Here is a 14,555-nt window from a genome sequence, read left to right as displayed (position 1 = left end):
CTTCCACACTTCTGTCAATTTTCTTTATGCATAGATCTTGTTATATCTCTTCTTTACTAAAAAGTCTTTGGTATTCCTCTCTATTGACTACTGAATAAAATTCAAACTCCTTTGCATTTATCCCTTTCCATACTCTGGCAGCACTTTCCCTCTTTATAAGCTTACTGAACCATTCAAACTGGCCTATGTCCTTTAAAGATGCCGTGGGCTTGTATACTTGTATACTTTCACTCATTTTGCTCCCTGTGCCTCAGAAATCTTTCTTTTCCTTCTTTGTCTGTCGATTTCCTACACATTCTTTAAAGCCTAACTGAAAACTATAAACCCTTCCATAAACTCTTTCTTGATTCTCTAATCATTAACATCTGTTTCCCCACTCCTGTAACAAAAACCACTTTGTTTTATGCTTCTTTGGTGCAGTTATGTATTATTTGTACCATCTGAGTTGAGATAGAATTATCTCTGCATGTTATATCCCCCACTAAGCTTAAGTAATCTTAAGTTCCTTAAGGGTGGAGACTGTTTTTTATCTAAACTTTTTTATTGCCTACAACCTGGCTCAATACTTTATATAAAAATAGTTACTTACTAAGTGCTTAGTAAATTGTATTTATAAAACAAAACATCTTCCAATAGAAGCCTTCCCAGGCCAACCTGACTTGCTGACACTTATTTATAATTCCTACCTTTGTGCAATCTTTATTTATAAATCAGATTTGTTAATTTAGTTAGTTAGGTATTCATTATAAGTTACCTTAGGGCCAGAATTGTCTCTTATTTATTATGTAAATCTCCAAAACACCCACAGTGATGCCCCAAGATATGCTTAAAATGCTAATAATGAGGAATTCTGAATTGACCAAATGCTTTCTAAATATACTTTCAGAATTTCTTCATTAAAGCTTCAAAATATAGTAGCTTCTTATATTTGGTTACTAAAATATAGTTATTATATTATTTTTAAACACTTCAGCTCAACAAGCATTTGTTTCTGCAACTACTATATGTGAGATGTGCTTCAAGTTGGAGAAATGAGAAAAAATAAGAGTGTCTCATAATACCTTGTAGTATTGTCTTGAAAGGTTTGCAAAATGTTTGGGATTTGAATGACATGCTTAAGGAGTCTCTGTACTGCTTAGAACATATGTACACAAATAAGAAGAAATTTAAGATAAATTCATTCAGGGATGAACTATAGCTGGAGAAGTCTCTTATACAAGACGGCACTTGAATTGAAACTTAAACTGATCTATGAGTTTCCAAAGGCAGAGATGATAAGCAGAAAGAATAGCCTTAGCAAAGACACATTAGTAGAATATTTCAAATGTCAGATATAGGGCAGAATATAAGATAGCTCATCCAGCATGGCTAAAACATAGAAAGGGGCTAATGTGCAATCAGTAGAGAGGGGCTGTAGAAAGATGATGGACTATAAATGCCAAAGAAGGAAAGTTGTATTATATTCTCTCAGCAATCGGATCATAAATTTAGAGCTAGAATGCATGTCAAATATCAACTGTTATAAACCCCTCATTTTTATGCCTGAGGAAACTAAGGCAAACAATGGTTAAATGATTTCCTCAAGGTCATTTAACTGGTAAGTTAAGACAGAATTTTGACCCAGGCCAACAGTCTCCCACTTTGCTTGAGTAGAGATAATATACTTTATTTAAATCAACCAAGTGGAGAAAGGATATTCCAGTGTTCATAAAGGTCTGAATTTGGTTAGTTTCCATGAAAGTAGACAGGTCTAGGAGGTGATATGGAAGTAGAATTGACAAGACTTTGAAAGGAATGAAGAGTTGAGTAAGGCTCTGTGCTCATTCATCAAAGAGAGAAGCTTTCTTTTGATTCTTTGAATAAATGAAGAACATTTATTGAATACCTGCCATGTACATTATATCTCACTATCTGAATACAAGTACAAAAGTGATCATCTCTGATCTTACATTTTAATATAAGACAATATATGTAGGAGAGTAGTGCCTATGGAAGTTTTGGTCTGATAACCTGAGCAAAAGTTACTGACTCCTGATTCACAAGTCTTCTCTAGAAGCCATGGTAGTATTGATTCAGTCGTTGTATCCATGGTAATCAATGTGATTGGGGTGTGTTGGGGGTTGGGGGAGAAGGGAGACAGAAAAATTTCAAGGAATAAAAATGGCATTGAAACTTGTTTAGGTGTCTGGAATTCAGAAATCTGTTTCATGCAAATAAAAGGTTAGTGATTAATTCACCCAACTAGAGGACATTCTTTATGTAGTCTTCCCAAACTTTTGCTGTGGGGGCCACGCCTTCTGCTTTATCTATTCGAAATTTGCCCACAACCAATCCCTGTATCTTCTGAAATCCCAGTAATTAAAACACTATTAGGAGTGTATTATAGGAGTTTGACTCCTAGACCTTTTAACAGCTATTAATACTTCACTATATATGTAGATTGAAAAAAATCATTAGTCATAGAAAGTTGGTGAGAAAAGCTAATTCTTCTGTTTATTTCTTTTACAATAAGACCAAATTGTCTTTTTTTCTCTTATGAAAAAAGAAATCACATTTTTTAAATGATTCAAATGTCAATTTTTATAGGTTTCTGTGATTTACTTGAGAAAGACTTATGCCTACTAAGGCACCAAGGCAAAGAAAGTGTCAAAGTGAATCACTAGAAATTGAAGTCCTCCTGGACTCTTAAACATGGCAAATTTACTGTCACTGCTGTAGCTGAGAAGGCCTTTTTGGAAGAAATGAAAATATGACCTGATCCAGAGACTTAGGACTTGCTGGCCTTGGATAAAGCTTTGAGCCATGTAGTTACAATTACTCATTAAAGTAGCTCTGTGGCACTGGATTAATTAGCTTTAGAATTAAAATGTCTTCTAACATTTTGTTTGTTTTTATCTGGCTGATTCTTAATAATTATGGGGATATGTGGTATGGATATAATTTCTTTAGGTAGAGTAGGTAAATGGCATACATAGATAGAGTGCCAATCTAGGAATCACAAGGACTTGATTTCAAATCTGGCCTTAAGATACTTATTAGTGGTATAACTCTGGGCAAGTCACTTAACCCTGTTCACCTCAGTTTCCTTATTTGTAAAATGAACTGGAGAGGGAAATAGCAGAAAACACCAAATGGAGTTACAAAAAATTAGAAGTCAATTAATTTGACCCTCCAACATTTTTTAGTGTTTTATGTGTGTGTACTTCTGTTCAGAGGGAGAGTCCCTACATTTTAGAAGCTTCAATTACAGCCAGATTATACTAATGTGAAGAATAAAACTTAAGGATAATGCAGATTCCTGCATTTCTATGAATAAACAAATTGCAGTTTTTTCCCTGACATCATCTCTTAATATATTGAATCATTAGAATTTATCAGTCTCATTTTCCTCACAGATGGATTGTACATCTCTATGAAGTGGTATATGGAAACATTATTTGACTACAAAGTGCTCTGTGATTATTTCCTTTAAAGTTTTATTTTTTAAAAAGTCATATCTTCTGAATGTTTTATGGTCACTTAAAGTTGCTCTCAGTATTATATGTGGGTAGTACAAATATCTTTGTACTACCAATGTGAAAACGGAAACTCAAAGCAATCAAATCCCACATCCCTTTACTTTTTAAGGGAAGAGTCAGGACTCAAAGAGTGTTTGATTTTGAAGTTCAGCAGTCTTTCAACAATGCCATACTTTGCAGACCTGAAGTAAAGGAAATCACTAAAACAAGCGCTAGCAAAAAAGAAGTATGAACTAGGCAAGCATGATGAACACATAAATTTGGGGGAAGGTTAGTACTTTGATTTGTTTTAAACAATTCCTTGCTTCTAATTTGTTAACAAGTCAATTTCTCTCTCTCCTCCTCCTTCTGATTAGTGGATCTCTTAGAACTGAATACAACAGATGAGATATTTAAGCAGCACAAACTGAACCAAAATGATCGACTCCTCAGTGTCCCTGATGTTATCACTTGTCTGACAACGACGTATGAAGGGCTGGAACAGTCACACAAGGACCTGGTCAATGTTCCATTCTGTGTAGATATGTGTCTCAATTGGTTGCTCAATGTATATGACACGTAAGTTTACATATTTGCAATATGTTCAAATGAATTATGCTGATAAGAGAAAGTCACAAATATTTGATTTTAAAAAAAATAATGTGTTTAGAAATAGAGTATCTAAACTGTTTTCCTCACTAAGAATATTGAAATGCCACTTGAAGTGTATTTAAAAAATTAGCATCGGGGAGCAGTAATTTTGTTTTTGCCATTTATTTTAGTTGATATAATGATGACGTACATGTGCATAATGGTTCTGGTAATGAATCCAGTTTTTAGAAGGTTTATATCATTATTAGGGATTTAATTTACCTGATACTGGTTACCATTAAAATCTTCTTTCTGGCTCACAGTAGCACTAATCTAAAGATATTTTTATTCCTTTTTGAATTAAGCCAATGCATTAGTAAAACAATCAATACTGAAAAGACCTGCTGTGGGCTGACATTTTTGACACATTAGGAATTATTCATTTTTCTGGTAGGGGGTTAAAGTATGCAAAGATGAAATTTGATTCTTTTGGCTGTTGCTTTTTCTCAAGCTGAAGAAAATTTCTTCTATTGATTAGTTGTATGCTTATCAGTCTTTTCCCCCTTAATTCTATAAGACAGGTAGATAATTGAGAAATACTAATTTAGAAAATAAAATTGATACAATAATATTTCAAGAAAATAAGAGATGGTGATGCTACTTGTTCTATCTGCAATTCAGCTGAAATTCTTGTCATTTTAAAGAAACTTTTTAGTTTCTAGAGAAACATCTTTTTTGAAAAATTATTTTAACATTTTTATTCCAAAATTTGAGTTCTAAATTCTATACCTTCCCACGCCCCTCCCTAAGATGATAAGCAATCAGATATAGATTATACATAGGCATTTTGTATAAGAAGACACATTTTTAAAAATTTATAAAGTGGAAAAATAGCAAGCTTCAGTCAGAATTCAATAAAATCAGTTCTTTCTCTGAATGTGGGATAGTATGCTTCATCATTAGTCCTTTGGGATTGTCTTGGGTCATTGTATTGTTGATAATAGCTGTTATTCATAATTCTTTATCAAATAGTATTACTGTTATTCTATATGGCTTTCTTCTGAATTTAATTCCCAGGTTTTTCTGAAATCATCCTGCTTATTATTTCTTACACACAATAATATTCATCCTAATCATATTCCATAGGTTGTTTAGCCATTCCCCAAATGACAAGTATTCTTTGATTTCTAATTCTTAGCCACCATAAAAAGAGCAACTATAAATATTTTTGCAGGAATAAGTCCTTTTTTTTTTGGGGGGGGATGTTTTTGAGATATAGGCCTAGTCATTATATTGATGGATCAAAGGAGATGCACAGCCGTATAGCCCTTTAAGCATAGTTTCAAATTGCTTTCCAGCATGGACATCATTTCACAATAACTCCACCAGCAGTGCATTACTATTCCAGTTTTCTCACATCTCCAACATACAACATTTTCCTTTTTTTGTCACCTTAGCTACTCTAATAGGTTTGTACCTCAGAGTTGTTTTACTTTCCATTCTAGAGAAACATTTGAGTTGAATTCATAGTATTTTGATAAATAAGCAGCAATTGCTTCTTAAATGTTTTTTTTATCATTGACATGGTTATAATAAGTAGCATTATCAGTTGCCATTAAGTATAACAAATTTACTCTTTTTCTACCAAATACCTTTGAATCTTTTTAAAATTTAGTTTCATTTTCTCTTATATAATTTGGATTCTGTTAGTATTGATAAAGAATACTTTTAGTGTTATCTTAGTTATTTTGCCCTTTGCTTTAAAAGTTCTTGAATATTTTTTTCGAACAAAAATCTATGTTTTCAAGTTTTAAGTCTCAGTAGTAGTAGGTTGGGTACTTTAGCAATCTTCATGAATACCTTGTTTATATAGGTGAGAAAGAAAGAATCATTACTTTGGGGTCTGTGGTTCCAATGCCAGTATGGAATGGAGAAGAAGCAGAGCAGGAGAAGTATACATGCTTTGTTTTCTGGAAATTAATTTTGGTACTTTTCTTCTTAAAAATTTATTTTTGAGGAAGGTGTTATGCAGATATTGTTTTTTATCCATCAATGATATTTTTGAAGTAATGAGTTTATTAGCCATGGCAAACAGGATTTATATAACCCAAGTATTATCATGAGAATCTAAGAAAAGCATAATGAGCTCATCTAGTTTATCCCTGATGTTGTACCAAAGTAATATTTTGAGAGATTATAAATTTACTTTTGACAGCAGTCTTCCATGATTTCCTTTGAAAAAACTATATATTATAAAATTGACTTAAGCATGCTTTTACCTCTGTGGACCTCATTTTCCTCCTCTTTATAAAGAAAGCATTGGATTAAATAATCTTGGAGGTTTCTTCATGCTCAGATAGTCAATAATGTTGGAAACCTTTCCAAAAGTTATTTGTACTTTCAATTGATATCACCCTTTAGCATAATTTTGATTCATTTTGTGTACTTAAAAAAACAAAACAAAACAAAAAAAACCAAACTCTTCAAATGGGGAAAGTAAATTTTAAAATAAGCTAATAAGTATAACTACAAAGGATATATGAAGGAAGGTGCTGTTTGCATCTAGAGAAAGGACATAGAAATATGTATAGAGTGACTTTATATATATATATATATATACATATTTATATCTTATGGCACCCATTTCAAGGGTAGGGGGGAAGGAAAAGAAATCTAAACAGTGCCTTTGATATATATGTAAGAATATCAAGTTGCATATAATAGATTTGCAGTTTTATTAATCACATTTTAAAATTATAGTTTGTAATAGAAATAGTTTTTTCATTCTATAACTTAAAATTAAGTAAATACAAAATTTTAGAAATGAGATGCCACACACAAAGTGCTTTTCAAACCCTAAAGTGCCTTAAACTAAATGCTTTTATCAAAAAGCCAAGGACACACAAGTTAGTGGCAGAGTTGGATCTAGTCTCTGGTTTCTTAGCCCTCCTCTCAGGTCACTGCTATTTTACCTTGACATCATTCTGCCTTTACTAACCTCTACATGAAACAGTTAATCTTTTGATATATTTTCAAGCTTTAAAGGATACCTCTGAATTATGTTATTCTGAGTAATGTTGAACTAATCCATGAATAATATATCTAATGAATAACCCATCCTCTCATTAAATTTCTACCCTAAGTCTGTCTTCTGTAGCTGAAAGTTGATTTTTGTTTTAAAAATATGTCCTTTGGAGAATAACCTACTGAAATTAGAACTGTTTAAATCATTATTTTAGTGCTAGTTGAAAAATTCAGCTTATTTTAACATGGAATCTTCACAACCTGGGGGAAGATGTAATTTCAATTTTAGGAATAAAAATTTCTTCTCACATAATTTAAACTAATGGATAATTGTAAAAAATTATTTAAACTAGTAAATACCTATAAAGTTATTTAGTCAACAGAACTTAAAATATTGCCTTGTCTATTTTATTATTTTTGTTTTCTGTATCTTTTTAAATCACTGTAGTGCTAAGAATAATTTCAAGCATACAATAGACTTTTAGCAAGTATTTGTTGGTTGAATGAATGAAGATTTCCAAGTTTGTTATGCAGCATTTGCTACCTTTTTCCTTCTTTGGCAACATTTTAAACCATAGTCTTTAGGGAAGCTCAACAATGATTTTTAGCTTCTTTCTTGAAAAGTTATCAGTAGGTCACAGTTTGTTTTGAATTATTTTTCCTGCTTGAATTACCTTGCCCTTGATGCTATCACGTTCTCCATTGATAGTTTTCCTTGACAAGAAGTGAGAATCAATATTTTAAATAAGAGTTAAGACACCTTTAATGGTGAGACAATTACTAATACCCAATTTGGGGGAACTAGTTTGAAACAAATATTTCAGCAAAGGTTTAGTACTTAGAATATTTGTCTTATACTTCAAAATGAAGAACAGATTGTAACAGTATTACTTCAGCTATTAGTTATCAAATTTTGATTCTGGGAGCACAACAGATGCTCAGTAGTTTTGATTTGTGTTGACTTTAGATTTAAATTTTTTTTTTTTAGCCCATCTTCATAGAGTACTTTATGAAACTTAAACCTTTTCATTTCATAAATTCCTAAACAGGTTTATTTTAGTTGTATAGCTCTGTTTTCTCAATATATTCAAGATGTTAAGAATAACAACTGTCTCACTGAATTCAACTTAACAGGCATTTATACAAAGCATAACAAGCTCTAGAGAATATTAAGTTAGATAGTGTCACTTACCTATTTCTTCTTCCGCCTCCCTCCTTCCCTTTATTCAACTCTATTGGGTATCTGTCACTTTAGCATCAAATATAAAATCTTTTTGGCAAAAGCCCTTCTTAGCCTGGTCCCTTCTTTCCTTTCCAGATTTCCCACATGTTACACCACCATCTCCCTGCTTTCAGTTTTTAAAATGCTGAAAATTGTATTTATATGTAATTGGGGAAAATAAAATATTAAATTAAAAAAAAAAAGAAACAATAAAAGAGTAGTTAAAGCATTATTGGTGGAGTTGTGAACTGATCCAGCCATTCTAGAGACCAATTTGAAACTATGCTCACAAGGGCTAAAATACCCATTAATCTAGCAGTGTCACTATTGGATCTGTATCTCAAGGAGATCATAAAAGAGGGAAAAGGACCCACATGTGCAAAAATATTTGTAGCAGCTCTTTTTGTGGGGACAAGGAATTGGAAATTGAGGGGGTGCTCATCAATTGGGGAATGGTTGATTAAATTATGGTATATAAATGTAATATAATATTATTGTTTTGTAAGAAATGATGAGCTTCCTAAAACCTGGAAAGACTTACATTAATTGATCGTGAGTGAGGTGAGCAGAATCAGTGAACATTGTACACAGTAACAGCAAGATTGTTATGATAGACCTATTCTTCTCAGCAATCTATTGATCCAAGACAATTATAATGGACTTGGAATGGAAAAGGCCATCATCATCCAGAGAGAGAAAAATGGAAACTGAATGCAGATTGAAGCATTCTATTTTCATATCTTGTTTGTTTCTTGTGGTTTTCCCCTTTTATTCTGATTTTTCTTTTATAGCATAACATATCTAATTATGTTTTAAATGATTGTATATGTATAATCTATATCAGTTGGTTTAGTATCTTGGGAAGAGAGGTAGGGGAAGTTGAGAGAGAGAAAAAAATTTGAAACTCAAAATCTTACCAAAATGAATGTTGAAAACTATCTATACAAGTAATTGGAAAATGAAATAGTAGATAAAAATAATAACAAAAGAGTAGTAAAGACCCCAGAAAACAACTTTTCCTTTTCCTCTTTCTCCCCATACCTGTAGCATACTCTGTGATCCAATGGCTTCCTTGCTGATATTCATAAGGGACAGTCCTTACTGATGGGGCATTTCCACTATCTCTTCATTGAGCATCTCCATGACTCTCCCTCTTATCTCTATCTCTTAAATTTCCTGGCTTTCCTGGCTTTATTTATGTCTCAACTAAAGTCCCATCTTCAACAAAAAAGCCTTAGTTAATCATAGTGCCTTGCACCCCTAGTCACTAATATGCTATCTCTCATATCCTGCTAAACTGAGTTCCTTGAGAACTGAAGCTACTCCCCCCCCCCTTTTTTTTTTAGGTATCCTCAGCATTTAACACATTGTGGCTCTTTGATATAGTGATTATTAAGTGATATTGAAGATAAATGATTTGTATCTTACCTTGTGCCATGCAAGGAGTGGTTATTCAACATTGGTTGAATGAAAAAAGTCATATGAGTTTACATAATTTTGAAACAAAGAACTCTTATTTTGTAATAGAAGTTCCCATATTTTGGACTTGATGTGCTATTTAGGATATTAAAAATGTAAGACTTTGGAAAAATGCATATTATATCTTCAAATAATTTATATAATGAAATTATATTTGTTTATTAAAGAGGGGGATACATGATATCTCTAAAAACTATCTTTTAATTAAGACATAGATATAAATGTTATCATAGTCCTCTAAGTATATTTGGGAAGGTGTCATCAGCATAGCATGAAACCCTTTCCCAATGTGGATTTAGAAATGTTTTTTATATTCACATTTTGACAGATATCCTCTCAATCAGAATTCCATACCAGATTACCCAATATCCAGATTACATGGCAATAGTAACATGAATAGATTGCCTTGGCAACGATGAAAAATGAAGTCATGTGGTTTAAGTGTTTAGGAGGCTTTTGACCTTTTGAGGGGTAATTCCTTTCCTGATCAATGTCTTTAACTAAACCCCATAAGTAACAAATAATTAACCAGTAAATAATTAGCCTTTTTTCCTCAGCATTTTAAATGCTGTAATGACATTATTAAGTCTACAAAAGTGCTTCTTCAACACTCTAAATACAAGTATCTGTAATTTCCTTCTATGAATGTGCCTTTGCTACACTAATATATGTCAGTACCACTTTATAACTTGTCATATAGCCTTTGAGAATTGCTATCAACAGAACTTGATGATGACTTTCATCCTGCAGACAACCAGAGAGGCAGCTCCTAATTTAACCAGGACAAATATATTATCACCATTAGAGAGTTTTTAATAGGGCCTGCTATTGTTTTTGTTTTGGAACATATCTTTCACATATCCACAATCATCTCTACATCACCACCATGGGCCATTGGTACATGGTTTTAACAGTGGGTTTTTTCAAAATGGGCTTCAACTTTTTGCATTTGAATGTTTGTATTCCTGTGTACATAAAACTCTTTTAGCATAAGGTAAAAGACAATCAAAAATTGGTTTCTATTTCATGCTTTTTTCCTAATTCTATGTAATGTGGTTTCTGTCCTCTTGTGGACTTTATGAGCAAATCAAGTTACCAAAATCTAACATGAAGGAACAGCATTTAATTCCAGCTTTCAGAAGTTATGATGAAATATAAAGAAACAATACAAATAAATAAAAGAAGATTTATCCTCATTGCTAGTTTTTACAAATACTTATTTTTCAAGAAAATAAGTTATTTAGAGAAAAATGAGTCTGCTGTTCACTGACTTATATATATCTAACATATTGTAAATCTTATGATTTTAGAGGCCGAACTGGAAAAATTAGAGTGCAATCCCTAAAAATTGGATTAATGTCTCTCTCCAAAGGACGTCTGGAAGAAAAATACAGATGTAAGTAAGATCATATCCTATGCAAATTTAAGCAGTTTTCTCTTAGAAGGAATCCTTTATTCACATCATGGCCATTTGTCTGCTAATAATGAAAGTTTTTTAGGCAGAAGAGTATAAAATATCATTTTAAAAAGTAAAAATGACCTGAAGTATAATTAAGTTTGGGATATATGTATATATTTGAAAAATTCTGAGTTCATTTGATTTTGGGTTTGGGATTTAAAGGAAGGCAGTTGCTTTCTTAGATAACTTGACAGTCAGGAAGGTCCATGAAAATGGGATTAGGGATTTCTGTGAAATGAAAAGCTGATAGCAGGATCAAAAGGTTAAGAATCTTTTTGATAGAGTGAACCAAACAAAATTTTCCACAAAACTTTTGTTTTTTGAAGCATTTTTATAAGCAAAAATTGTTTTCAAGAGCAGAATACAAGTTTTTATCTAAGTAGTAGGAAGGGTAAATAGTAAGGTAAATGTTATCACCTTGTGTCAAAACTAGTTCAGTAGCCTACTAGGCAGTCTGCATGCCAAAGTGCCTACATGTTTACTAAATTCCAATGGCCCCCTATCATTTTCATAATCAAATAGAATAACCTCTGTTTCGCATTCAAAGCCCTTGATCATCTCTTTTCTTCCTATCTTTCTAGTTTTCTTACATTTTACCCTCCTCACTCCACCTATATCTCCAAGTATTCTACAGTACAGTGACACTGGACTCATTTTTTTTTTTTTTTTTTTTTTCCACTCAAGATACTTTCTACTATCAGTCATATCACTGGCTGACTCCTGTGTTTGTAGTTAGAGATACTGGGACTATTTTGTTCAATAAGGTCTCTTTTGTTAGCATTAGCATTCAAGTAATCCTATTTTTTAAATTAAACAGTAGAGCTTTAATTCAATCAGGGTCAATTGATATCAACCTTACTATTGATTTCTCCAAGGTCATTGTTTTCTTTCCCTATTGAAATTTCCATTAGATTTCTTGACTTTGAGTCTCTTTATATCTTTCATAAAAAACTTATTATAGGGTTTTTGCCTTTAAAAAAATCTGATGAAGTGTCTATATTTGCTCTGTGCATCAAAAGTGACTTAACTAACTATAAGTGATGCATCTAACTACAAGTGATTTTATACATATATATATATATATATATATATATATATATATAAAATCTTAAGCCATGCCTAGGGCTGTTATTAATGATTACGAATTTTATGAGCTATTATGAAATGTTAGATCAGCATGTGTATGAAAAATGTACTATTTTCTGTCCTAGTATGAATATTTTATCCATTTCTTATTTTATACTCCCCCAATCTATATAGTATCTTTGTGTATTAGTTTCATTTACAAAATGTAAGTGAAACCTGCCATATAAACATCACATATCTTTTTCACTTTAAAAAAAGTGAATGTGCTTTAAAAAAAAAAATGTGCTTAATATCAAGTCTAGAACATAGTTAACACCATGTTTATTCCCCTTCTTAGAATGTAAATATTTTGGTGAAATTTTAAGTATTTCATAAAACTTTTTCTCCCCCTTATGTATAAAAATCACTGCTTTATTTTAATCTACAAAGTTGCCATCAGTACTACACTAGTTTTTTCTCAGGGACTCTGGAAAATTAATTTTTTTTTCTATTGCTTTTCTAAAAATCAATTACAGATCATGGAAATAATAGCAACAACAACAATAATAACTAATAATAAAAGTCATATCTGTAAAATGTTTTAAATTTTCCAAAGTGTTTTTCATGTGTTGTATCATTTGAGTTTCCCAAAGACATCCAGTTAGATAGGAACTATTATTTTTCTAATTTTAAATAGGAGGAAACTGAACTTGAAAAAAGTTTAGTGACTTCTAAAGAATCACACAACTAGTAAGAATGTAGGGTAGCATTGGCACTTTGTACCTCCTGATGTCACCCTGTCCACCATTAAGCTATTTATTCTATATTCCTTGATACTTATTGTTTAAAACCCTCCCATGATTACATTAACCCCAAATTGAATAGGTATCCAGAGTTTCTAATTGCTTAGCAGAGTTCCAGAATCAGTTAATTTCAGTGTTTGCTTTTTTGAATACTTTCAATTAGATCTGTGTTAAGAAGTTGGTATTTTGATTCCTTTTGATTTTATAGGTAAGATGAAGTTTTTCACATTTCAGAAGAAAGTATTCCGTAATGTAAATGTATTTTAGATTCCTAAAAGAGAAAAAAAAATAAAAACAGTGGAACCAAATCTTTCAATGTCATCTCATGATATTCCCCTAAGTTACCGATAATTGAGCAAACGAAATTTTGAGAATGTGAGTAGTATTATCTGCTCAAGAGGCTCGTACCTCCTCTACAATTTGGTAGAGGGTCTTCAAGAGTTGCTCAGACTGAAGTATTTCCCTTTAGTCAATCTGGTACTGACCTTCTCTTATTCTTTTCCTCAAAATACAAAAAAAAAATATAGTGCATACATTCGTTCAAGATCTTTTTAAGATCTAGAGGTAGTAATAGCATGCTATTTTCCTTCCATGGAACTGAGGTCATGTCTTTTTCTTCTGGAATAGGACTTAAATTAAGGCCCTACTTATATTGATTTAAATATATCAAAATAATTAGAAAATTAGGAAGATAAAGAGAAATTAAATTTTTTTTCTTTCTGTAATGTAAGCCATTTCCTTTTTCCACTGATGTGGCAAACTGGTATTTTGTAATAGTATGATATATATATGATAGTAATAGTTGCTTTTCTATAATAAACTCATTTATTTGGGGCTGGGAAGGAATGGGATTGCTTTCTGGACTTAATGATAAGTTCCTGGTAACTGAAAGGGGTCAGTTTTCATCAATGTTGATCTTCCCTACAATAATGCAGATTGTAGTCTCTCCTCCCTCTAGTTCCCTCATCTACCTATTCAAGCAACTCTCATCTGTCTGTTCCCAATAGAGAGTATATCTAAAATTTTGGGAAGCTTTATCTCCTTTCTTTTCTTTGTAAGGATAGCACTGTAATATGTGAACTATAACTGGTTATCTCCAGTTCTTGCCACATGACCACTTGACATCTTTTTCAATCAAACATTTCCCCAATAATATTCTTTGATTCATTTCTTCATTATATGTTGTAACTTGTTCACATTCATTATGCAACTTTCTATAAACTCTATGATGCTCTTTAATTTTTCACTGTCATATTCCATGACTTACAGCCATATACAACACTACCAGTTGAATATTGCTGTTAAAAAGATGAGTCTTTTCTGCATGTGAGAAATAGTGGCATAAAATATTTACAAAATAGTATCAGTACCAAAATTACATGGAAAACATTTTTATTATAGTAGTCTTTAAATTA

The 14,555-nt window shown here is 31.9% G+C and overlaps 1 protein-coding gene across 1 annotated transcript in view; it reads left to right on the top strand.

Annotated features, from left to right (window-relative positions):
• The window catches only part of UTRN (utrophin), a 533,723-nt gene that overhangs the window by 452,070 nt on the left and 67,098 nt on the right, over positions 1–14,555 (top strand). Inside the window, 2 exon segments of the mRNA XM_074309622.1 lie at positions 3,875–4,076; positions 11,124–11,209. Coding sequence (XP_074165723.1) covers positions 3,875–4,076; positions 11,124–11,209 — 288 coding nt within the window.

Source organism: Sminthopsis crassicaudata, chromosome 4, assembly GCF_048593235.1.
Source record: "Sminthopsis crassicaudata isolate SCR6 chromosome 4, ASM4859323v1, whole genome shotgun sequence".
Lineage (NCBI taxonomy): Eukaryota > Metazoa > Chordata > Mammalia > Dasyuromorphia > Dasyuridae > Sminthopsis > Sminthopsis crassicaudata.
Note: the sequence above shows the minus strand (reverse complement) of the source record. Positions and strands in the feature narration are given on the sequence as shown.